Source organism: Stegodyphus dumicola, chromosome 9 (assembly GCF_044657685.1).
Source record: "Stegodyphus dumicola isolate Sdum_Otavi_A_Nest chromosome 9, ASM4465768v1".
Taxonomy (NCBI): domain Eukaryota; kingdom Metazoa; phylum Arthropoda; class Arachnida; order Araneae; family Eresidae; genus Stegodyphus; species Stegodyphus dumicola.
This window is the reverse complement of record NC_140776.1, coordinates 113,437,453-113,464,774: the sequence shown is the minus strand read 5'-3', so window position 1 is coordinate 113,464,774 and position 27,322 is coordinate 113,437,453. Positions and strand designations below refer to the sequence as shown.

Genomic DNA, 27,322 nt, shown 5'->3' with positions numbered 1-27,322 from the left:
TCATTTTCTAAGTAATTAAAGTACCAGTTTAATTGAACGAAAATGTTTCCATAAATGTTTTGTTGATGTGTGCTACTATATGAAATTTTTTATACTTGTTTAAGTCTGCTAAGTCAAAAAGAATATCCGAAGATATTTGACCTTACTGAGAGCGTAATATGAAACATATACAACATAATTATGGCAAAATATTTGCGAGCAAGTAATTACATTTAGATTACAAAATTCTCTATTTTCAAACTACAAACTCAAGAATTATTTTATCAAGGTTAATTTTTTGGGTCTAATTTCAATTGAGACAAAACTATACTAGTGAGCCATTTCTGTCCCATAGTAAATTTTACGTTTTGCCGAGTGGCAGCAGATTTATTTTACATAAAAGGATTTTCTTATTAAATTTCAAATATAAACATCTTACTCTTTCTCCAGTGGCTATTATATCGCTGAGTTTTTAATCAAACGTTCCTTAAATTCCCCCAAAATATGAAATAAATAAAAGAACCAATTAAAAATCCGGGCTTCGAATTGCACAAGTTCGGGTGGAGGACTTTAAGTGTTCAGAATTAGATGGCTACTAAAGTCGAAAACAAAGTTATTGCTTTTCGTGAAGTGACAACAAAAAGCTTTCTGTCGCTTAGTTTTCTAAATAAAATTGAAACTTAAGTATCTTACGCTTTACGGAACGGTAACACAAACTTTTAAATCTCCGAGATTTTAGTCAAAAGCTACTTAAATTCGCCCGAAATATGAATAAATATAAAACGAATTCGAAATCTAAAATTCGGCTTTCAGGATGCACATTTTCAGATAGAGGACTATGTGTATCAAAATTTAGTGGTTTCTGTGACATCGTGATTCTTCATTATTTAATAGTATTGATAACTATTAAACCTTTTCATACGGTGCATTATTACTTTTTTGCTGCATAAATAATCGTGAATTATTCTTTCATGTATAATAAACCTTATAAACATTTAAGTTTCAGAATCGAAACCTCAGAGTGGTTTGGTGCGTATTGTTTCCAAGCTGCAGTAAAGGCTGATAAAAAAGATCGATAATTTATATCTCTCTTTGTTATTAATTATCAGTAGCTTTGAAGAGCTCTGGTATAAAAAGGACAGAGATTTTGAATGTGTTATTTTCCCCCTTCGACTCCTGATACGTAAAAGTGTTATTTCCCCCTTTCGACTCCTGTTACTGTGAAAACTAATGTTTAAGAAACCCTTTTAAAAGACAACAGCTGCCTATAACGTTTTATATAGCATAAAATGGTCATTCGTTTAACCATTCGATTTCAGACGCAGCTTGTGCTCGTCGAAATATTCATTGAACCAACAATAAGAATGATACTTACTAAAGATAGATTAATGGCCAGTGTAGAGAAATACCCAGCTCTTTCACAGCTGATTCCATCAGAAGAAGGGCATATTATCGCTTCTGATATTACAATGGATGGATTACTGAATATAATGAGGTCAGTGAAGCTCTTAAATTCATGATTTTCAAAATTTAAACCTGAGATTGTTTGGCTGTGTATAACAGGAATTGTTAATAATTTTTAAATGTACAATCAGTCATATTTTGATTTTGATTTACATTTTACTATTTTAGCCAGCCATATTCAGAATTTAAAACTTTTGTTAAATAAACCATTTTGATCCATATTCAGAACTATAGGTTAAGCAAATGTAGTTTATGAATTTCGAGTAAAACTTGCTTAAGAGAGAAAACTTATCACTTAGATCAGTAGTCTTCAAGCTTTGCCATCTCCCAGACCCCCTAAAACTATAAGGGTTTTCGGGAAATTTTACCCCACCTTTAGAAAAATGTATCTTAAAAATAATATTTAATGTAGATCTATAGGAACTTTACGCGAACATTGTTAAAGAAAAGTACTGTATTTTTTATTTTAAAATGTTAACGTAAAATTAGCATAATTTACTCATTATGATATTATCTGCAGTCGCATTCCATATTCTGGATTAATTTGTTTCTGTGTTTTGTTTTTATTGCCACATACTTGGAGAAATATTTTACTCTTAATATTATACTGTTCTAAAGGGCCTGAAAATTTCTGGATATTCTGCATGCATTTGCAACCAAAAATTTAGTAGCTCTTCTTTCTTAAATTTAGATTTTAAAGTTGAATTTATTTACACGTGGATAAGTCGTCCCTTTTCTTTCGGATTTTTTATCCAGTCATACTTAGTTTTTTTCTCTTCTGTGAAATATTCTTTTACAGTTTTTTTTTTCATTTAAAAAGTCTGCTATATTACATAATTTTTAACACTGTCATCTAAATGTAATTCATCTTCCATCACAAAAATTGTTTAATTTTGCAAAGTATTGCATGTGATTCTCTTCGACATATGTTATATAGTATATGTCAAAGAGAATCGCGATCGACACACGTTATATGTCGAAGTTTTATTTTGAGTCGTGAAACTCCGAGCTTTGATTAGGAAACACCGCGGTTCCCCGGAACACAGTTTGACGACCACTCATCTAAACTATGCGGAGACTACAAGATCATGTAGACCACGATAGAATTTCGAACACATACTAACCAGGCTAACTTCGGTGTAATCCCAGCAAGATCAGTATTGTCTGCTATCAACAGGGCAGCGGAAACAGGCCAAAACTCTCACATTCCTATTCGTAAAACTGTTCTTTTTAGAGTAAAAACTGCCTGTCGCACAAAATCTACGTAAAATCTGAATTGCAAATCCCCTGATAAAAAGAGGCAGAAAAAAAAAAGAATTAAATAATTTAACATGTCGTTGCAAAAACGCAGATGCAATAACAGTGAAAAAATTCCTGTTAAATTGTCGTTGGATAATATTTCTCAGCAATGATGATATTAAGGAATCAGTATAAGAAATTAATAAAGATCATTTAAATTCATCAATTGTGAAAGGTTTTTAAACCATAAAAATCATGAAACCAGTTTCACTTTTTAGTCCAAAGGAGCTTTGTCCCTGAAGGACTATTGTTTTCGTTTTGCGATTTTGCGTTGAATTACTATACTAAATGCCCGTTTCACTTTTCAAACAGTTTCCACCAAAATTTTAGAGTCTTACATTAAATTTGAAGAAATTAAATAATGAAAAACCTGCATAAATGTATGTCTATTTCTCGCATTGTGATAAAACAACGGTACATAGAGCTATCGAATTTTGAATAACATAATCCTTCTACGAATATGGGCATGTGGAAGACCAAATTTGAAATTTGGAATTTGTTTTATTATTGATTTCATATTTTGTAAAACTTTAAGGAATTTTTGAGTAACAAACTCAACGACTTAAAAGCGAGTAATGGCAACACTCTACGGCTGGGGAAAAAAAAACCTTTTCATCCCCAGCGGGCGCGGAACTGTGTATCGGAAATTCTAAAGATAGGCTCATTTTAAAATTATTTTGCTGCTGAACTGAATTTTATGGTTTAAGTGCAAAGAACATGATATTTAATAAATAAAGGTAACACACAAAACGTTAAAAAAACGCTCCTTTGGACGTAATTTAAAATCTGAAACCTTTAAGTTTTTTTGGGAGGCGTCTCTTTTTTTTTTTTTTTTTTTTTACTTTTTGTTTGGCATTTTTAACATAATCACAGGGTGGAACACTTGTACGTAAAGTGCTAATAAATTGACGCCGGAAAAATTTTGCCCCATTGTTGATTGTTGATATTCAAGAATCCAGATAAGAAATTTCTACAGACCTTTAAAATTCATCAGTTCTAGATGTTGGAACATTTGGAAGATATTGAACTCTTACAATCTTCTGGTATTTGTAATTCGATGCTAATACTTTGAGCTATAGTATAGGCGGACTATAGAAATATCCTGTCATAAAACATCTCTTGTTTTACGAAGTTCTGTTACGAATATTAAAAATTTCTTTACGCAAGCCACACACTGTAGCATATTTAGATTTCTTTATCTTAAAGTATTAACCACAACTAATATTAGTATGATACAAGTAACATTTAATATCACACTCACGGTTGATGATTTTGAAGTACAAAAAGCCGAGGTGGCGAACATTAAAACTCTTTCAGCGGCTATTCAGATTCAAGTGATTGGCGATCATCGAAAGGATGTTTACAAAATTTAACAGATAACGAATACATTTTTGGGTTTTAGGGAAACTTGAATTAATTTGAAATAGAGATTTCAAAGAGAAATTTTATCAAATTCGCAAATTTATTTTTCATAAGATGGAAGATTCAAATCAGCAATTAATTTTCTCATATAAAGGAAGAACTAATTTATTGAAATTAGAACAGAAACGACATTTTACGTCTATTATTATTACCCACATATTGTTATGCTCATAAATAAGATAACGAGAAAGTTTTTTCTAGTGTAGGTAGTTGGATTCACTGTGTAAATAGATAGAGATCTATGAATCAATGCAGGACGCTGAAACTCTCAACATAAAAATAGAAACATAATAAATTTTGAAATTACATGGTAGGCAGGTTCGTGTGAGGGCGGGTGAGATAACGAAAAATTATACTCTTAAAAAGCGTAACAGCCCTGGATTTGAAGACCATTTAATGACTACAAAACCCACTAGAACTACGTGCTCACGGGAAGGGGTACTTCCATGGATGTATTTAAAAAAAAAAAAAAAAAAAAACTGACTCGCATTCACATTACATACGGGGAGAAACAAGAAAGCTTGAAAGAAATGTAAAAATTGGTTCCAGATATGAAACCTCCCTGCAAAATATTTTAAAACAATCCAACATTTTTTTAACGATAAATCAAAATTTCTACAGCAAATCTCCGTTTATATATTTCAACAGCAAATTAAAAATAGAATTTTTTTTGCTTGGTTTCTTCATTTAATTAAATCAAATCCTGAAATTCGTTTTTAACCCCCTTCTATCAACCAGAATTTCTTGAATTTTTCGGCATATACGTACCTATGACGACGACACAATATTCTTGAGAAATGTTTAAAAAATTCCGGAACAAAAATTTTTTTGTTTAGTGTTAAATATTTTTCACATATCTTCCTCCAACGGTCAAATTAATCATAATTTCGATATTCACGCAGTCGGAGATGGACCAGAAAATAATTTTCTAAATGAAAAACTTTTGCGACTTTAAAAATAATTTTTGAAATTCTGGTGTTTAACAAAAAACGATTTTTTATTGCATAATTGTTAATAGGGATGGGTTTTAGAATCCTTCACTGCTAGTAGCCCTATAGTTTTAAGTGGCGCGATATAAGTTACAAAAGAATTTGAATTTTAACAAGCATTTAAATTGGTTATTCAATATTATGATTATATGAAAATGTTATTCAATATTATGCCTATATGTTAGACTATATAAGAATGGAAGATTTACTCAGTCTTAAAATATCACCACAATTTTTTTTCCATATAGTTCTCTTCAGTGAAAAGGCCAGTAGGTTAGAGAACAATACGTTGCAGATAAAAAGTTTGTTTACGTAGAAAGTTTTGCTGAAACAAAATAGAGCTTGATAAAAATAAATGTTAAAAAGGAAGAGTTTCCAATGAAACCCAAAATATGAAGGGTCTGAAATTAAAATTAAATTTTTATCTTGCCCACACACACATATATGTAAATCGAGAGAGAGAGTGTGTAAAATTTAGCAAAGTTTCAGCTTCAACAGTTCATTTTTTGACAGCCATGTGCTTGCTCCTTTTACATTTTCCCTTTATTTTTGCGGCACGTAAGACGCATGTAGGACCTTAAGCTGTTGTGCAATCAGTGTTATTGCTTCAGATGTGATTTCTAACTTTCTTTGGTCGAAACAAGAAAGAGAAATTCTTCAAGGCACTTTTATATGTTGTTGTTGATGATGATGATAGTAATACTACTACTAATAATAATAATGATTTATACATTTAAAAAAACAGTACAGTTGGCAGCAATAAAAAAGGAAAAGAAATTAATTTCATATTGGATTTAGTTTTATAACTAACTACGTAAAAGCATCAAAAAAGGGTACGAGCTTGGATTAACTTAATCAAACATCTTTTCACTCTTATATCTTTTTCTGAGTATATAAGCCTCGTTAGAATGGCTTTTACTACGTGAATTATCTAATTGTATGCCCAAAATACCCCAAGCTGTACGATTATGTTTTCAAACTCACTCTTAATTTATTATAAATCATGTTGGCCTAAGAAGTATGCATACATTTTTGAACTACTTAGTAACAAATTAAACAACAGAATCTAATTACTGCCTAGGCTCAGAAGGTCCAGGCCTAAAACTCCCAGACCTTAAGGGCACCTCAAATTCCTCATTGCTGGACTTTCTCATTACTTTTCTCTTACACAAAAACAAAAAGCATTGCGTGTCCCTGAAATAATACTACGCATAGGCCATCGTCTATCTTAATCAGGCCCAGTCGAGCAATATTTGACATTTGAGCTTGGCTAATTAAGTGGAAAATACAAATAAATATATATCATCGATAAATACAGATAAATATCGCTACTGAATATAAGAGGATAGAAAACGAAAGAAAAGAAAAACAAACAAGGAAAACATTAACAAACTGCAGTTTTATGGGAATACTCTCTCTTGGACTAAGCAAGTGATCTTGTCTAATACTCTCACATGGATCCCAAACATTAGATCTATTATTCAGGTGTGTGGATCGAGTAAAGCTAAGCACTTCTTTCTAATTGCTGCTTTCTTTCTGCAGACAACAAAGCATCTCCCTTCTGCATTTACAAAGCCATCTCACTTCTCATATTCAGTTATGCTTGCTCTGTCCGGGTGTACTCAAGCTGCACTACTCGCAAGCAGTTACAGACTGCACAAAATCTTATTATTCGACAAATATGTAATGCATCGTGATATATTCGTAACAATAAAATACATGAAGAATTATATTTTGTGCAATTGAAGTAATACTATAAGCTAGCCAAGAAATTTCTTGAAAAAATTTCCTTTATTAATAATGAATGTATTAGCAATTATGATTACGATAGATAGGATGCTAGTAATGGAAAACGCCTCAGGGTGATCCTTGATGTAAATATGATCTAACAATTTGCTTACTTTTATTACTTACGCCTGCTATCAAAATAAAAACTCCGTTTTTGGACTGTTGGACTCAGGTCTTAATGGACATTTTTTGAACTGACTTCATTCGAAAAAACAAATATTTCGACAAGGAGAGTGCCTCGGGTACAGGCACCTTGGTGACAGCACAATTCCAATCCGATATAATCAATAACTCGGCTATTTAAAAGCGATGTATTGCCACTACCTAAATAAAATATTTTTATCTTCCGCGTGTCAGTGTGTTGCGATTCAGAAAAGCATAAGATATTTAACTTTGGAATTTAATCTGCTTGTTACTGATTAGTAAACCAAGTGCTTTAAAAGGAATAAACGCAGTCTTAAGAACAAAATTTTACTTTATAATCTTATTGATTTGAATAAAAATATATTTAAATCAGGAGATGTCTAATTATTAAAGGCTTTTAGGAAATTACATCAGCTGGATATATTAAAATCATATAAAAAAGGGGAACTTTGCAATATTGATGGTGTAGAACGTAGAAAGCTGAACTCGTAATGAAGAGCGAGAATTTTGATTGCGTAGAATGTCGATCCATAATGAATATGAAACTGGCAGCAGAGGCAGATTAAATCTTCATTTTATTCCAGTAGGCGCATTATTTGGGCCTATTTCAAAATATTTACATTTTTGATAGATTTACAAATAAGAAAAGAGCAGCAATAAAAACAAATCTGAAAGTACTGAAGTAGGAACACTGAGACGCAAAAACGCAGCAATGTTGTTTGGCGTAGAACGTAGATCCATATTGAAGAGGAAGAATTCTGACTACTTAGAATCTTAAAATGTAAATATTAAGAAATTTGACAGTCTAGGTAGATTTGACAGTTTTTATTTAAATTGACATTTGTGGCCACAACTTACTTGGCACTTTAATGGAGCGTATTTCCAGAACATTTACATTTTTGATACTGTTTGCGAAGGAAGAGAACACATCGAAATTGCATCCAAGTAGCACAGAAATTGAAGCGATGCCCCGCAATTATCCAACAGGGAAGCTCGTCAAGAGGAAGGTTTGGTTAGAAAGGTTTCAGTTCTCAAAATTTTGAGTTTAGGTTCCAAATAACCCACGTCATCAACGTTGCACAGTCCATGCAAGATGGCAATCCAAACAAGTTATTGTGATTTTTAGAATACAGAAGAAGAATTAAGGGGTTACTATTAGTTTAAAGTATAATTTTGATTTAATTTAGGTTGCTCGTCACGCAAACGTCTAGAAACAGAAGTGAAGAACTGTGTTTATTGCTTTTAATCTGCTTAGTTTGTGAATGAGTAACAGACATATTCTGTTCGAAAGAAAAATTAAATATCCTATGCCTTTTAAATCGCTGGCTTTGTCAAACAAAATTTCATTAAATTCAAACAAAATAAATAAAGAAAGAAATAGTGTAGAGTCATTAGGGTATTCTGAAGCAGGAGAAATGAAAAATGAGCAATTTCTTCGCCAGGACTCGAACCCTGGACCTCTCGAATACGCGCCGAGGGTGCTAACTGTTACACCATGCCATGAAGGCATACCGGAAGGAGGGAGAAAATACCTAATAATAAAAATTAAATAAATTAAATAAAATTAAATAAAGAATAATAAAAATCGATTTTCAGAGTACCAGCTTTCAGGTAGCATTCTTTTCGATTGGAAGATCGCAGTGGTTGTATGTATGTATTTGTTTTCAGACACTTGCGTTTTTCAGTTTTATTTGTAAATATCACTTACTAAACATTAGCAAAGTGACTTTATTTTTCTTCCATATATATTATTGTTTATATATTTTGAAACCTGCTCGTTTCGAAAAAAGTTATTCAAGACGTTTTTAGATATATATATAGTATATATAAGGTTCTGATAATGAACTTACATAAGTATTCCGATACTTTGAATAAACAGTTTACACGTAATTCCGTCGGATATCCTTTAGATAAAATTACACTTTTCATTATTAAATAAGACAGTTTATTGTTTAAGAATGTTCCATTTGTTTCATTACTACGTAAGAACTGATTTTAGTAGATCGTCCTAAAAATTCTTATGTTTCCTTATTCTTTTCTCTAAGTCACTCCATACATGTTCTATAGCATTTGATTCTAGAGAATATGGAGAAGTTTTGATAATTTCAATGTAGGATATGTATCTAATCCTAAACTTTTAAAAAGGTAGAAACGATGATTTTTTAATGAATTTCAAACAATTAAATTTGTAATTGGTTCCTTAAATTAAAGTGCCAACTGTTCTAATAACTCGTAGAATTGCAGACTTCAATTTTAACTCATTGAAAAAATAATTATCTGCATACTTAGTGCGTGAATTCGCATTATTAAAGAATAGAAAATGCTACTAATGTTTTCTTAGAAAAATTAACATTATTAAGATTAACAGTACAAAAATTTATGTTAATTCTCTTCTCAAAGTCTTCATTACTTTGAGAAGGGAATTAACATAAATCTGGAAGAAATATCTCATTTTATGATTTAATCTCGTTATTTTGCAAATTCCACTTTTTAATACAAATAGTTAATACCGGAGATCCTATTTGTCTTTAATAATTAGTCTTCAGTTTTTTTAATGCCAGAGTACTTTAGTCTCGAAATTCACTTTTTGTGCCAAAATCACTTTTTAAAGTGCTGCCACCAAATGCCATCGAAATGCATTATTAAAAAAAATTAAATAATGAAGACTGAATGTATGTGTGTATGTTTATTGGATTGTGATAAACGACGGCACCGACAGCCACCGAATTTTCAATACACACTGTTTTTCACCCGAACTTGGGTACCTCGAAGACCGAATTTTGAATTTCGAACTTGTGTTTGGTTTATTTCGCCCGAAATGAAACATTTTTATCTCCGGCGCATGACTGCTACCATTCGGCAAAATGTAAGATATTCAACTTCAACTTTTAATCCACAAATTCGACTGTTTGAAAGCAATGCGTTGCCATTGCCTCAAATAGAATACTTATTATAACCACGTACCAGCCTGTTGCCATTCAGTAAAGAATAAGACATTTAACTTTCAAATCTAAACTTTCTGTTACTTCGTATCAAATGACTCAAAATCAATAAAACATAGCTCTTAAGAATATTTTTTCTGCTTTTTAAGCCAACTGATTTGAATAAAATTGCATTTAAATCACGAGATATCTAATTAGAAATATTAAATATTTTTATGAAATAACACTGACTGGACTCATTACAACCATGATATAGATTTTTCTTTTTTAATGATACCTCTTTTAGGCTGTTTGCTGTTAGTATTCACAGAAATAATATAGCCAATATGAAAAAAAATGTAAGCGATAGTTTTTAATATTCATTTCCTAGGAAATAATCATAAATAAAAAGATTAACAATTATATTTACATTTAGTCTTAGCAGCGATAGCGATAGATGTTTAAATTTAAGCCTTTAAGTTTTTCTTATAAATATATATTTTATGCAAAATAAAATAAAAAAATATGTTTAAAATTCCTCAAAAATTCTGTTTGAAATAAATCACATGCAATAATAATAATCTTTACATATAATAAAAGAAAGAGTCTGTTTGTGTGTGTGTCTTTCGTTTGCACTGCGCGTAAGCTAATAGACCCACGGTTACGAAATTTGGTTACATAGGTGCATCTAGACAAGAGCCAGTGCACCTCGAAGCGATTTTTTTCGAAATTCGAAATCGAATTTTTTTTTTATTTTTTTTATTTTTTTATTTTATGTTTTGTGACGATATGTCACAAAACATAATTGTCATTTTGAGACATAATGGGCTATAGGAAAGCGAGATTTAACTCTACACACTCCATTTTCACATCGTCATGAAACGTAGGCACCCACCTATTTTACGAACTTAAAATAAATTTCGTGTTTCAATAAATCGGTTAAATACGAATTTATTTAACAAAGGGAGCTTAACACTTTTTCAATGGGATTTTTTCTTAAAAAGTTTATTTTTAAAAATGTACAGTTTATTTTTCTTTGATTTTTGGACACGTTAAACTTTTATCCTTGCGACTGCTTTTACAAAAAGAATTCTGGAAAAATGATAATATTTTGTATTTTTTAAAAAAAAATTAATTAAGCTTCCGAGTACACTTCTCACATCTTTAAAAATGTGATTTTGGCAACAATTTTCCTGTCTTATTGTTGTTGATAGATGTTTGATGAAATCGCATCATTTTGAATAGTTTCATTCTTTTAGAAATATGGTTTTGGCAACAATTTTTCATCGTATTTCTTATGTCACTGTTTTTAAGAGACTGGCATATTTCATTGTCGTTTTTCTAAATATATAATACATTTTTATGGATTTTTTTTTTTTTTTTTTTTTTTTTTTTTTTTTTTTGATAAAGTTGTTCTGCAGAGTAAAATTCTGCGCGGAATTTTTTATGTTTTTTGAGTTGCTTTCATGTTATTTTTTGCTTATTTCACTGTTTGTAAGATATTGAAAAGTTTTGCATGATTTTTTTTTTCTTCAACGGAAAGTTGGTTAATTTTTTTTATTAGGATAATTAATATTTGTATTAATTGATATAGCTCATTTCATAGTAATCTTTTTCTCTTGAAAATATAAGATGAAATATCATTAATTACACTTTGCTTTTCAGAATTTTTTGTTTTTGTATTCTTTTATGTTATTTATTGCTCATTTCATTGTTTTTAAGATACTGAAAAGTTTTGAGTGATTTTTTTAGGAAACAAAGTTCTTAACCCCTTTTATACCTTTTGAGTTCTTCAGATTTTGCAAAGAGAAGTTGGTTAATTTATTTATTAGGATAATTAATATTTGTATTAAGGGATACTACTTATTTCATTGTAATTTTGTTATACGTAACAACTTTATTTTATGAAGTTGTTCTGCAGAGTAAAATTCTAAGCAGTTTTTAAATTTAACGTTTGGTGTTCCCTTCAGCCATTTTTCCGGTACATTTAAAAGCCAGACGAAGGCTGGCAGCGAAGCTGCTAGTAATAATGATAAACAGAAGTGCGCTTCTCTGGCAAACTGCAAGAAATTGGAGGGGGGACAAAATATGCCAAAACCATAAATGAAATATTATACTTATATCTTTCGGTGCATCGTCATCAGGGGATTGGCGCAACGACAGAAGTAAATGAATAAAATAAAACAGCCTGTTTCTGAACAGTTAAATTTTTAAATTTAAAATAGTTTTAGAAAAATATTAAAAGTAATCTGTGCCTTTGTCAATTTAAACTTTACAGGCAAAGTAAACAGTGCAAACTTATCAAAAACATAGAAAAATTCAAAAATATTGCGAAAAAATAGGAAAATTTATATATAAAAAGGCCGGGTTAAAGAATAGCATAAATCATAAACAAGCAATTAAGCTTTAAAAATGAAAATTTATAATTTTAGTGGACAGCGTCCAAAAACATGTAAAACAGAAGTAATCCAATATATCAAAAAATAAATGAAATAAGTCAAAAAATTTGATAAAAAAAGTATAAAACAAAAAATAAAAAAATAAAAAAGAGGATAAAGTTTCTAAGATCTGGAACATAAGAGTAACAAAAGTTTTGAAACGAAAAAAGATATTCGCTTGTGTAGCCGCAAAGTGTGTAAAGTAATAAATTTAGATAAACTTTATGAATTTTAAACCGGTTAAAGTCCACATGAATAATTAGAAAAATTCCATTGCGATATTAAAAATGTAGTAGTAAAAATGAAAAGTTTAAAAAAGGAAAAAAGATCGAATTACCTGGATTAGGAATCCGAAGAGATCGCAATTTGAATTCAAGTGAAGTACTAATTCACATCAGTTCAACGAATGGAATAAGTTATATTTTAAATACTAAATAAATGCTAAAATAATTGAAATATTTTTAATTGAATTTGATATTAATTGAAATACAAAGTAAAAGCTTTTTGTAAAAGTAGAAAAAATATAAAATTTAAAAATATAAAAATAAAAAAAATTTGCAAATAAAATATAAATGAATGAATTGAGCGTAGTGTTTAGTAAACTTTGAGTAAAGTTGTGAGCAAACTTAGTGAATGCAAAACTGGGATTAGGAAAATTTGTCATAATTATAGGTAACCTAAAAGAGGTTAAAGGCAGAAAACGAAAGAACAGTCAAATGTTAAAAAAATAGAACGCACTCAACGGGCCTTTCTTGTGGCATGGAACCTAGAGTATGTTTATTTCGTTAATAAAAGAGATAGAAAATTTAAATTAAAATTTAAATTTAATTATGTTAGAATGTTCACAAGAATACCTAATGAAAGTATTAAGAACATCTAAACTATAATGCCATAATGGTTTAGGTGTATTCTATTTTGAAAAACAGCAGCTTGGAGGTGAAAATAATTTTTAGATTGACAATTATATTTTAAATTATATGGATCTTTTTTTACTTTTTAGTGTTTAAATTAATAAACTAAGTTCTTTTGTAAAATCATTGCTGCTATTACAAATATTTTGTTATTATTTTTTATATAGTAGTATTTAGCAATAATTTTTTAGATGTATTAAAATTCCAATTAATAGGTTTAATTGTTTCAAAATTGAAAAGTCTTCTTTTATCAAATAAAGTAATATTGTTGAGACTGTAAATTTTGTAGGTCAAGATAATCTGCTTCGGTGTCTTCTTTGTTAGCTTTATCAAGCTTAAAATATTTAGGATAGATACGTTATTTGATCTGGCTTACCCGGTTTAAAAGTCCCTAACTGAACTTTATTTCCGTAATCGTTGACCGTAGGCATATACTTACAATTTCAGAAGTGTTTTAAATGAGGAAAATATTCATACTTTGCAATTTCAAATTTAAAAAAAATGAACAAATAATGAAATGTAACTTTGAATGCGGTCTTCCGGTTCCTATACTTATATTAAAAAAAATCTGATGTGTACACCACATGACTTCCTTGTACGGAATATTAAATTATACGCATTTTTTCTTGAATTTCATTTAAACTTATTGGATTAAATTAAATCTACTTCGGCGACAGCACATAAACCACAATAGAATAAATGCATTCTTTAAAATTCACTCTAGTATTTGTTTACCATAGCGACACTCTGGCGCTAGATTCACTTAACAGTATTATATTTCGTTCATATTATAACTCATAATGCACAAAATTTATATAATTTAAAGAATAGAATTATCTATTCGCTGCCACATGTTCTATTCAAATACTATAATAAAGCTAGAATGATGCATAAAAGAAATTAAGCAAACAAATAAAAAAAGAAACAGTTTTTCACAGACGATTGAGTATTTCTCATTCAATTAATTCAGTTCTCACTTCGCGAGAAGGCAAAAATACATGAAAACTCAAAATATCTATATTAAAAATTCCGAGGTAAATCTTAAACACTTATTTCCTCGAAAAAATTCTAGAAAGGATTAAGCATGATTTAATTGGGAATAATAAATGAAGGCGTTATCTTTGTTGTTGAGAAGCTAAGTTTCTCTAGATTGGCAACAAATCCACTAGTCTGCTGTTTCAAATGTAAACAATCAATGGCCGCCATAAAAAAAAGGCTTAGCGGCACTTAAACAACTTTTAAATTGTTGATAATTCTAAAAATATTGCATACAGATTTACTATAGGCATAAAAACCTTAACCGGAAAATAAAAACAACATAATTAAATCATTTTTAAAGCAAAAAATGTACAATTTACAAACATATAAGAGTAAAGGAACTGAGATCACTGAGCCGGGTAACAGAGTGGATATATATATAAATATATTTATATACGTTTGGTGCGGCCGATTGCAACCAAAATACGAGGTGCACATCTACATGTTATAGCAGTCCTATATACAAGATTTCAACGTTCTGAGGCTACTCGTTTTGAGTTATGAGAGATACGTACGTACATACTACTTTTGTACTTTACGTACTACTTTTCTACTTTACGTACATACGTACGTACGTACATACATACGTTCGTACACACGCCACGAAAAATTCTCTTCAGAATTCATTTTAAAGCAGTTTTATAATTTTTTTGGAGGAAAAGCGTCTTTTACTCTGTCCTTACGTACACATGTCACGCAAGAACATCGTTAAATTGCATTCGATAGCGGTCAAAATGGATATTTTCGTTGAAATATGCTGCCTGAAACTTTTCGCGGTTACAATACTTCCTTTTTACTTCGTACAAGGAATAAAAATTCAGTAGTAAAAAAACGACGATAATTTTAATTAAATAAGACTTAAACAGCAACAAGATAAAATTTATGAATTTCACATCTTTAATCTATACAATTATTTTGTATAAAAAATAACATATATATACATATTCAGAACTTGTTTACGTACCGTGAATAATTAAAATAAAAATTAAAAACTTCTAAACTGAAACTGTGACATTCGCTTTACAATATTTGCAGGTTAAGAATTCAAAATTACATTTTCTGTCGCTCCTGGCCGATAATTTCGGCCATTTTGTAATGTTATATTTATTATTCATTAAATAAAATACTAGCAAATATTTCTATCAAGTCATTTTATTTCATCCTAGTTGCACAATTTCTGCGAAAACCAGGTAAGAGTTAATCCAAACCATGAATATATAAAAACGGGCTTGGTGGCAGCAATAATAATACTTGTCTAAGAAAAGTTTATTATTTTTTTATTCTATGTTTTAGGAGTTCTAATACCGTTACTTTTCACGTCACTTCTGCTACTTTTAAGAACACATGTCAAGCCATAATTAATATTTAATGGAGCACAGCGTAAGAATATGATGATGTTAGTTATCATTTTGCGACCAGCTAATTACTCGTTGAAAAGAAGCAAAACCTACTGAAGTCACTGTATAACGTCAAGTTTCTTTGCTTGTCTGCCTAAGGATGTCAAAAGCTTTTACGTACTTTCCCCACAATGAGAAATCACAACAGGTGGCTTATGATAACTCGCCACTAATCGGATTTGAATCACTTTTTTGTTTTTGTTTTGTGCTCTCCGAGTTTTAGAATATTCTGAGTGGCAATTAGGGAAATAACCTTATCCGCTGTGATAGGTTAGTTTCTTGTGAAAACGTACACATTGTAAAGTCATTAAGGTTTTCTTTCTTCTTTTTTTTTTTTTTTTTTTAGTCCAAAGGGATTTGAATCCCGAAGGACTATTAGTTTCGTTTTGGCATTTTGCGTCGGACTCATAAATGTCGGTTCACTTTTCAAACTGTTGCCACAAAATGTTAGAGTCCTGCATTATATTTGAAGAAATTAAATAATGAAAAATCTGCATAAATGTATGTATATTTCTCGTATTGTGATAAAACAACGGTACATAGAGTCATCGAATTTTGAATAACGTAATCCTCCAACGAATATGAGCATGTGGAAGACCAAATTTGAAATTTGAAATTTGTTTTATGATCGATTTCCTATTTTTTAAAACTTTGACGAATTTTTGATTAACAAACTCAAGGATTTCAAAGCGAGCAATGGCAACGTTGTGCAGAAAAATATTTTTATCTCCAGCGCGTGAGTCTCTGTATCGGAAATTCTAAAGATATGCTCGTTTTAAAACTATTTTACGATATTGCTGTTGCACTGGATCTTATAGTTTAAGTGCGAGAAACATGATATTTAATAAAGAAAGGTAACACACAAAATGTTAAAAAACGCCCCTTTGGACGTAATTTAAAATCTGAAACATTTCAGATTTTTTTTTTTCTCTCTCTCTCTCTTTCTTTCTTTTTTTTTTTTTTTTTTTTACGTACATACGTTCGTACAGACGCCACGAAAAATTCTCTTCAGAATTTATTTTAAAGCAGTTTTATAATTTTTTTTTTTTTTGGAGGAAACGAGCCTTTTATTCTGTTTTTATGGACAGATATCACGCAAAAACATCGTTAAATTGCATTCGATAGCTGTCAAAATGGATATTTTCGTTGAAATATGCTGCCTGAAACTTTTCGCGATTACAATTCTTCCTTTTTACTTCGTACGAAAAAGTAAAAAGTTTCAGACTCTGTGAAAAAATAAAAATTCAAGATGTTTGACTCCCGCAAGAGAAAAATTGAGTAGGATATCTACAAGTCATTTTAAAATTGGCAGTTTTTTATGTTATTTTCAACTTGCCTTGAGATATAATTAAGTTAGAATAATTCGAGAAAAAGTTTAACTGAAGTGCTGTAAAAATGTATATAATTAAATAGGTGTACAAGAAAGTCATGTGGTTTTCTACATCAGATTTTTTATTTATATTTTGATTTATACATGGAATATCTTTGAAAGCAATATTTTGGGCTGCTGCGTCATGTCTGATATGCTGTCCAACAGTAAGATATTGATAACGAATTGAACAATAGAAAAGCAGTAACATATCGAAGTATCAGTGACTAGAGAACACCCAGACGAGGTCAAAGACAAATAGTTACCTGGGAGTGGGAAAAACAAGAGATAGCGCTTCTATGATATGTAAACTGAAACTTTTACTTGAGCAAAGTGACAACCAAAGGGTTGTTTGCAGCAATAAAAATATACATTTATATATAGATTAAACGGAAATTTGAAGAGGAAAAAATTTCGCCCTATGAAAATGCCAACACTATAAATTCCTTCGATAAAAGAGATGGAGCAAATTATAGCTGTTTAGAGGCTGAATAAGAAATTTATTAAAGTATTATATTGAAGGTGCCTTCCGAAAACATTGCGACAAAAGCATCGCAGATGAAAACGGTACGGAGAAAATAATGCAAGGGGAATAAAGAAAGCACGGTGAAAACATTACAGATCTAAAAACATCGTCGTAGAAAGAAATGCGTCTAAAAATTTTTGCAGTTTTAAAACACCGTCATAGAAAATACCGTGGTAAAAGTTAAGGCACCTAGAAATCATAGCATGATGATAACGTCACAGACATGTATCTTCAGACTTAAAATTTTCCTACATTTGGCATAGGAAAGAATTTTCACGGAAGTAATTTGTAAGTTTACAATGACCGAAAATAATTTATTAATGTTTTCATGAAGTTTTATTACTTTAGAATCATAATCTGAAAATCACTCAAAAAATTCCTTAAAATACAAATATTTTTCACTTTCAAATAATGGCAACCATATTGTGAGCTGGCTACATGACAATACTGAAACCTGCCAGCTAATATTTTATTTTTTAGCTACGTAGAAATGCAAATATTTCACACTTCAGTTTGTGTACGGGTCCTACATACTTTTCCCAATTTGAATATCAAATATTTCGGTCGATTTTTTTCGTACAAGAGTCAAATGTTTTGCGTGTCTACGGAATAAGTGTTTTACGTGTCTTTCTAAGGAATAATTGCCCTTCCATATCAATCAATATACAGCGACCAAAGAAACATAAAAAGTTATATCTCGTATTTTATACAGTCAAAAGTCGTTAATTCGGACACCCATAATCAGGAATGATCTATAATCCGGACCTCAAAGCTACAAACTTTCTGCGCATGCGTCGCGTTGACGCATGCGCGTAAGACCTTTACGGCTGCGAATATGCGTGTGCGCGTGCGCAAAATACGTTTACAAATGCGCGTTTAATGTATAACGGACGGTATAAGCTAAGCTCAAATTATGTAATTCAGTTAATGTTGCAGATTGCGTTGTTCCTTAATCTTCGAATTGGATTCGGCTTATTATTTTTTGCATACTGTTAAAGCAACTTTATAAAAGTAAGCTTGAACTTTCGATTATGTCAAATAGAATTTCTGATATATATTTACTAATATGTAAAGGATCTACAAAGGGAAAGTATGTTTCGAAATCCATTAAACAAAAAGTGGAATTGCTGCAAAAAATGGATAAAGGCATATCCTTTGTTTATCTAAACTTTAACGTTTGTTTATCTAAACTTTGTTTATCTTTAACGCCGCGGCACGCAATGAATTGGAAGTTGATCAGTCAGCACTATCCTTATCTTCAAGGCAGATGTTTTTATTTTATTTGGCTTATAATTCCTTACTAAATGTAGTATTTCATCTCGATGTACTCCGTCTTTGATATGATTTAAATCGAATTCCTCATCATTATAATTCGCTTCCGATAGCGAAGAAAGTGACAGAGGTTATTGAAAACGAAAAAATTTCGATTGACAAATTAGTCGGTAGACACAGCAATTATAGGACTTGAACAGCGGAACTTTGTAACTGAACAAGAAATTATGTCTGTTTATAGAATTCAAGAGAATGTATTATCACATAAAAAACGAAGCAACTTAAATAATTGAAAGAAATGTTTAATAAAGTAAACAAATAAATATTAAGCTTTTTTTTTTTTTTTTTTTTTTTTTTTTTGTAAATTTTGATACTCTTTAGATCATAATTGTTCTTTATTTCATAAATTACGGTTTCATATTTTTAATTTTATAATTTCTGCATGCCATCTTACCAGATTTAAACTGATGATCTATAATCCGGAAAAATTGATAATGCGGAATTGTCGAAGTCCCGACGAGTCTGGATTAACAACTTTTGACTATATAACATTTTTTTTACATTAGAAATATGAAATCACGAATCTTTGCTTCACTTAAACATTTTTTTTCTTTTCAGCTTTGTTATTAAGTATCGTTTTTTTTACGCTTACGCCACGTGTGGTTCGACAGTAAAATCACAAAATTTAAAAATCAGCACAGCAGTAAATGTTTAGAAATCTCGATGCAGTGTTGGCATGTAGTGCTGGTGTTAAGTATTAGCATATATTAGTCCAAAGGAGCTTTGTCCCTGAAGGACTCTTGTTTTCGTTTTGCGATTTTGAGTTGAATCACTATAAGTATCCGTTTCACTTTTCAAACTGTTGCCACCAAATATTAGAGTCTTTCATTATATTTGAAGAAATTAAATAATGAAAAATCTGCATCAATATATGTATATTTCTCGCATTATGATAAAACAACTGTGCATTGAGCCATCGATTTTGAATGACGTAATCCTATTGTGAATATGGCCATGTGTAAGCCCAAATTTGAAATTTGGAATTTGTTTTATTATCGATTTTATATTTTGTAAAACATTAACGAATTTTTGGGTAACAAACTCAACGATTTGAAAGCGAGCAATGGCAACAATCTACGGGAGTAAAAAAACCTTTTTATCTCCAGCGGGCGCGGAATTGTGTATCGGAAATTCTAAAGACAGGCTCATTTTAAAACTATTTTGCGACATTGCTATTGAACTGAAATTTATGGTTTAAGTACGAAGAGCATGATATTTAATAAATAAAGGTAACATACAAGACGTTAAAAAAACGCCCGTTTGGACATAATTTAAAATCTGAAACCTTTTAGATTTTTTAATTTTTTCAGTCTTTTCTCAGTTCATCCTATCACTGTTCAGTTTTATTAGAAAGATGGCTTAAAAGCTGTTTTTTTTTAAAAGGGGGGGTCTGTTTGCTATGAACGTTTTGTGTGTTAACTTTATTTTTTAGATATCACTTTCTTCCCATTTACACTATATAAAATTCAGTTCAACAGAAAAATCACAAAACATTTAAAAACAGCATACATTTAGAATTCCCAATAGTGTGTTAAAGGTTGTCATACATATTTTTAAATTCGTTATATTATTTTTAAAAAAAATTAAAAATTTTCATAAAAATATTGAATATTTCTAATTAGACATCTCATAATTTTATGCATGTTTATTTAAATCAATCGCATTCAAAAGTAGAAAAAATATTTTTAAGAACTGTATTTATTGCTTTTAATTCCTTAGTATATAATTCAGTAATCTTTCAGATTAAATTTCGGAGTTTCTTAAACTTTACTGAACGGCAACATGTTGAAATGCGAAAGATAAAAGCATTGTTTTATTTCCTGCCGCTGCAATACATTGATTTCATTAAACCAAGTTTGTTAATTAAAATTGAAAGAACAGTTCAATTTCGAATAGCGTTGTCACAGCTCGCTTTCAGATTGTTGAGTTTGTTAATCAAAAATTCATTTATGTTTTACAAAGTGTGAAATAAATAATAAAACAAATTTAAAATTCGGCTTCCAGGTGCACATGTTTGGGTGGAGGACGAAGTTATTCAAAACTTGAAGGCTTTAGGTACCGTCGTTTTTCTACAATGCGAGGAACATACGTACATGCATGTAGTTTCTTCGTTGTTCAGTTTCTTTAAAAATAAAACAGGGAGATAATATTTGGGGGCAACAGTTTGAAAACGTGAACCGACATTTGCCGCAAAATCACGTTTCGAGACTAACAGCCCCTTTTAGCCTAATAATTGATGTTAACGCTATTCTTTCTTTTCAGATTTATCCAGTGGAATACATGTCCAATTAAAAACTGGGATGTTGCTCTGAAGACGTATGCAGCTGCACAGGCATATGGAGTGGTAACTTTACAACGCATGTGCGAAGAATTTTTCTGCGAAAACCCTATTTGCACGAACTATATTAACGCAGTTCACGGGCTGGCGACAAGGCTAAGCATTGATCCTGTTGTGCATGTCACCAGTCAATTTTTAGCTTTAGGCAGAAATATGCGTGAAGCAGAGGAATTTCTGTACTGCTTCGTGAAAAATTCAATGAACATTGAAGCTTCAATTTTTACTGTGCCTTTGGTGGACATCGGCATGAGTGCAATGAACAATTTTCATAAAGATATATCCAATGAGGTTGTCTTTGAATCTCGGATGAATTGTTACGAAATATTAGGAATCGGGATTAATCTGCACTGTTGTGATAATACCGAAAGAAAAGTTTATGTAGAAGTCGTTAATGACAAAGAACATATATTTTTTACCGAAGAAAGGTTCAAGTCATTAAATTCGCCTTGTATTCTCAACCTCAGAAAAAAGTTGATCGTAAGACCCGAACAGTCTGCGAGCATTCGAATAACTGTAGAAGACCTGGATCCTGGTTTATGTTACTCCTTGGCGCAAAATTCTATGGAATTATGCAGTAGTTTGAAATGTTCTGTGAGAAGCCATCAAGAGAGGCTGCACGAAAGTAAAGAACTATGCTTCATCGGTGAAATTTTTTACCACAAGAAATTTCGAATGCATTCATTAAATTTTTAAATTAAAATTAAATTTAAATTAATGTTAAGCATCTTTTGCATTTAGGTTAATCTTGTGCATTTATTTTATTTATGTAGACTTTAGCTTTTGTAGAGCTTTGAATCAGAAGCACCAGATCAACCATTAAATGCACTGTATTAGAAAGATTCTACTAATCATTAAGTACAAGATGCAGTTAAAATCATTTATGATAATCCTTCGTTTATTTAAGAATGGCTTAAGTCTACTTACTTACTTATGGTATTAAGTGAAAATGATATACATGTAAAAAAATTGTAAGAAATAATTTATGTTTGGCACCTTAGAAAATGGGAAAGATATTTTCAAACGAATACCTAATTTATCGATTTAAGGGCCATTACATTCTGTGTATGCTAGTAGTTAATTACGCCATCATTCTGCAAAAATTCAATTAATAGGTAAGTATTTAAATGTGAAAATACGTTGCCCATTAGAAGACAAAAGGCCAAATGTTTAACTAACAAATTTGAGGAACAAATATCGCTTCCTTTGAAGCTGGACTTGTTCCTCACATTTCTTAGATCTATCTGTTTTTCAAATTTGCTTTTAAGAGATATGATGAATAAGGAAATATAATGAACGATATATAATGAAGAATTTAAATTAATTTGCAAGAAGTAGCATAATACCTACCCATGGATTAGTTTATTTTGAAATTTATGCAATCCAATTCTAAGTTGTCGCATAATGAAAAATGCATGTATATATAGTATATATAATAAAAATTAATATATAATATGTAATTAATATATATAATGTATTAATATGTAATAAAAAATTAAATAAAAAGTAAAAAATAAAAATATTAAACATAGTTACAACTGATGTAAGTAAAAAACAACTAATCGCGTAAAATTACAAATTGTGCAAAAATTACTTTTAAACTCTTTCTTCAGTTTAATGGCACTTGCGCACATGACAGTTTTTCCCAAACTGAACGCTTGCACACAAGAAATATCCGTTGCTGGATGAGTAATAATAGTTTGTATGGTTTAGTGGCAGTTGCACACAAAACCACATCTTCTTGATTTTCTTTCAGTAACTTAAAACTGCGACTCGAAGTATTAACTTGTTTTACAAAATTTTAAGCCATTGGGCAGCATACATATAGATTTTAACAAAATGTTTATCTTGTGTGTGTCTTGCCGTATAAAGAATGATGACCTTAAGAAGTTAGGTAACTTTAAAATGTCAAAATATCCCCAAAATACGATACATTTTAAAACTCAAAAATCTTCATAACTGGTTTATAAATATACGATGCTGCATACTTACTTCGATAGCCCCCGTAAATCACAAGGCTGATTGATTGTTTCTGACAGGCTGGTTTCTGTGCGGAAGTGTTATTTGTTGTTCATAATTGATTATACTTTTGTACCTCATTTAATGACTCAAAATTCTAATTTCAAAGCTTTAAATAAATACTATCAATAATTCAGGGTAAACAGAAGTAATCGTTTTAAATGTAATTTTCTTTCGTTCTTTCTTTCTTTTTTTTCTTTTTCTTTTTTTTTTTTTAAGAATATAAGTTATAATGAATTTCATTTCAATAACATTATATTAAAACTGTTACTAAATTACTTTAATACGCAGAATACACATTTTCAAAACTATTTTAATATTCAGAATCAAAATGTGTAATCATTAATTATGTATAAAAAAATTTATTCATTATCTACATTAAGATTGAATGGCAAAACTTGCAACTACCTTTTTTGAAGCCGAAATCAGAGTTTATATTACTGTAAAATTCTAATCAAATTCCTCATTAATTAATGAAATTTCAATAAATTTTATGCTAATTGTTAAGTTTATAAATCTGTATAAAACAGTATATAGGAATAATAACATTATCTAATATCTTCTTAAATATTAATGTAGTTAAATTCTATCTTTATGTATGGTGCATTGTAATTAATGTTACTTTCATTAACTTGTATATAAACATCAGTTATTATTCTTGCATCTGCTAGAACGTACTGCGTAGTTGGAGGACAACGAAGATAAAAAAATTGTGTCTGAATTTTAACGATACAATGTTCATATCTTAGTGTTGCTCGCTCATTTTTGTAACAGAAGACCACAGGAAGCTAGAATCTCACTAACAATCCCCTTAACGGCACTTGCATATTTTCTCGTTGACCATGAAAACTGGCGGAGATGGCACCAAATGTTCTAAAATTATTCCGTGGTTTTTTTTTTTTTTTTTTACCGGAAATGGTCGATTGCAAAGATATGTAAGTACCGTTTTCTCGCATGTTTCTTAATTCACCTGCTACTTGTGGTCTTTAATATTACTTTAATAATTAGCATTAAATTAATTCAAAAATAATTGGGTTTTATTTCAGTTTACTTAACGTAATATTTAACTTTCTTTTTAAATAATAGCATTAATGTTGCGCCGTGTTTAAAGTGATTAAAAGTAAGAGAAAAAGGAAAAATTCAATTATTCGAAAAGTGTAGACAGTATTCCCAGAAATCCACAGAAAGTGTGTGATTATGGCAAAGCCTCGAGGGCTATCTGCCTAAGGAGAGGGATGCCTTCGTGGAGGACTTTCAAAGGGAAACTGGCTCGTATACACGTTACACATGGGGAAAACCACGAAAACGCCTATGCAGCCAGCCCGTTCGAGAGATTCGAACCTCAGACCGATCTACCAGTGTTCAGCGACTTTACCGCTCGGCCACTGGTGGGCAAATTCACGGAAAGACTTTGCTTTTATTTCTAATGACTAGCTGCTTGAAGTAGTTATGTATATATACATCTTTCTTTTACAATTTTCTGAAAAATTCCATCGAATTATTGAGTTTTTAGTTTTTTTATTACTTTTCAGTCTCCGGGTATAATAGTGATAAAAGTAACGTTAGCATCATACACCTGGTTAAAAGAGTTCTTTAAGGGAATTGCAATTTTGGTTTAGAATTGAAACTTGTAGTATTAAGTTAAGGAATTGCTTGAGTGTTTAAATAAACAATTTTGCTTATTCATTAAGTCAACTTTGTGCCTAACGAGTTTTCATACATAAAGAAACTTTCGGCTAGCTGCATTGATTTTTTTATGGTTTCTTCTATTTGTCACATGTATACGAGGTAGCATTTTGAACGTTGCCACGATCGATGCACATAGATCTTGCGCTTTATATCAAACTTTGAGAAGGAGGTTTACTAACCCTGAAGACGTTTATGAAAATTTAAAATAATTGTTTTTTACTTCTAGAATAATTTAATTGGTTAGTATTTTAGGAATTTACTCATTATAGCGGCCCTCAAGTTTGAATGGCTAATCAATCGTGAAACATGAAGATAATAAAAGACACAATATACCATAGTAACAATAGTACTCACATGTTGCTTCCTAAGAATATTTTTAATAACCGTTATTACAAGGCCATATTTCTGAAACTGCTTTCAACAATTCATCAAAAACATAATCTGTTTCCTATGTACATTCTCCATATAAATTCCAAAATATGTGATTCGAAGTGATGTCGATCCGTGCCCCGTTGTTTTTTATTAAGCCACATAGGCGAAACCCGAGATTCTTCCCACATTTTGGGTGTGAACATCCGTTGTATGATCTAAAGAATTGTCACTGGGACTAACGTCATCAATTTTCTACATTTTATATCCCTTTCAGCAGTCTGAATAGATCATTGATCCATCTTGTACGCGTTGAATAATTTTCTCAGTAAGTATACTATTCCAGATTTGAACGAAAAAGCATTCACTAATTTCACGGCATATTCCTCCAAAAATCCATTGTTGTGTGAGTATTTTGCCACTGTTGTTCTTACATGGCACGAACAAACTTTCATTGATTTCAGCTATTTAACTGGGACCGTTCACTGTCTGAGGCAAAGATTCAGTGGACAGCATATTCGTCTACTGAATCTTTGCATCACGTTTAGGGAACACGCAAACAAATGTTCCGATCATTCGCAGCATTTTCGAAGCTGTTTTTCACACAGTCTGAAGAATGTCAGTTCCTCTGCCCAAGAATACATAAATTTAATAGCAGTGATGAATGATATTCTTGAACAACTGAACCAATTTCCAACACGAAGTCCCTTCTTTCTTTTACAATTTTTAAGAGTGCACCTCCAAATGGTTTCGTCGTTAACATATAGCTTCGTGTTGTGGCCGGACATTTTCGTACAGTCGCTTGTCAGGTAAAATATCTCTTTCTTGAAAAAATTATATGGTACCCACCTTTTTATTTGGTAAATTGGAGACTGTTAACCCCATATTCACAAAGCAAATATTTAAATAAAAATAATGCGGAAAAGAGAAGTATTTAAAAAAAAAACTAATGCGAATTCGAAACCCTTAACAAAAATTAAACAAATTAACAAACACAACAATGGAGTTTTGGAGGATGCTACAATATAAGAACACGTGACGACAGCAAAAATGTAATGTGTAGTGACGTTGTAAGGGTTCCCTTTAGTTCACTAACCACTTATTTTAAATTTTATATCTTTTCTGAATTCTCTCGTTTCCTCTCACATTTCCTCTCCAGGATACAAATTAAGAAGGTGAAAGAGGGTATTTAAACTTTGGAAACGAGAAGGTTAGGCAGAGAATGATTTCCCTAATGAAGCTCACGTTTGTTATTTTGTCCTCCATCTTAGTAGCATATCGCCGGTGTAGGTTTCTTAGTCAGCCTGTTAGATTAAATTAAATTGTGTAATCTAGCACTACATCTTACCTTTTAGATTTATTGTCAACTTACCTTTAAGTTCTCACCCCAAGTAATCGGTGTTGTTAACCGCATGTAAATATGCGCCTAGTTGTGATTAATAAATGTGCTTCTTACACCCTTTCCTTGTAGTGTTTATCTTCACGCCTGTACGTTAACACTAAGATCTAGTCACATCCCATGTTAGCAACGAAAATCAGATCTTACAACGTATAAAAACACGTGGCGAGATATCTCTGTTGATTAGCGATTCAATCTTGGGGGCCGCTATCATAAGAAAGTACCATATTTTAAAATGATTTCTTAGTTTATGTGATTTTCAAAAATTGCTGAGAGCTTAATCGTAATCCTTTGTGTTTGTTATAAGTAAAAAATACATTTGTTTTATCCTTAATTTTATCAAAATTTGTAAATTTTTAAATATGACTGGTGTTCTACCAGTTTGAATATAGATCTAAACCTATGTGATTCTTGTATGATCTTAATTACTATTATTATTATTTTGTAATGATTATAAAGAATTTTTTGACAAATAAATATATTTATATATTGTT

At 30.7% G+C, this 27,322-nt stretch overlaps 1 protein-coding gene across 1 annotated transcript; it reads left to right on the top strand.

Annotated features, from left to right (window-relative positions):
- Positions 1–1,142: 1,142 nt before the first annotated feature.
- On the top strand, positions 1,143–27,322 carry LOC118200530 (uncharacterized). Its single transcript, XM_035372491.2, has 2 exons — positions 1,143–1,474; positions 21,280–27,322. Exons 1-2 carry the CDS (start codon positions 1,269–1,271, stop codon positions 22,046–22,048), a joined length of 975 nt encoding a protein of 324 aa, XP_035228382.1. The 5' UTR covers positions 1,143–1,268; the 3' UTR covers positions 22,049–27,322.

Coding starts and splice junctions, on each gene's coding strand:
- LOC118200530 (XM_035372491.2), top strand. CDS start 1,269: ATGGTCATTCGTTTAACCATTCGATTTCAGACGCAGCTTGTGCTCGTC. Junction 1,475..21,279: donor GGATTACTGAATATAATGAG/GTCAGTGAAGCT, acceptor CTTTCTTTTCAG/ATTTATCCAGTGGAATACAT.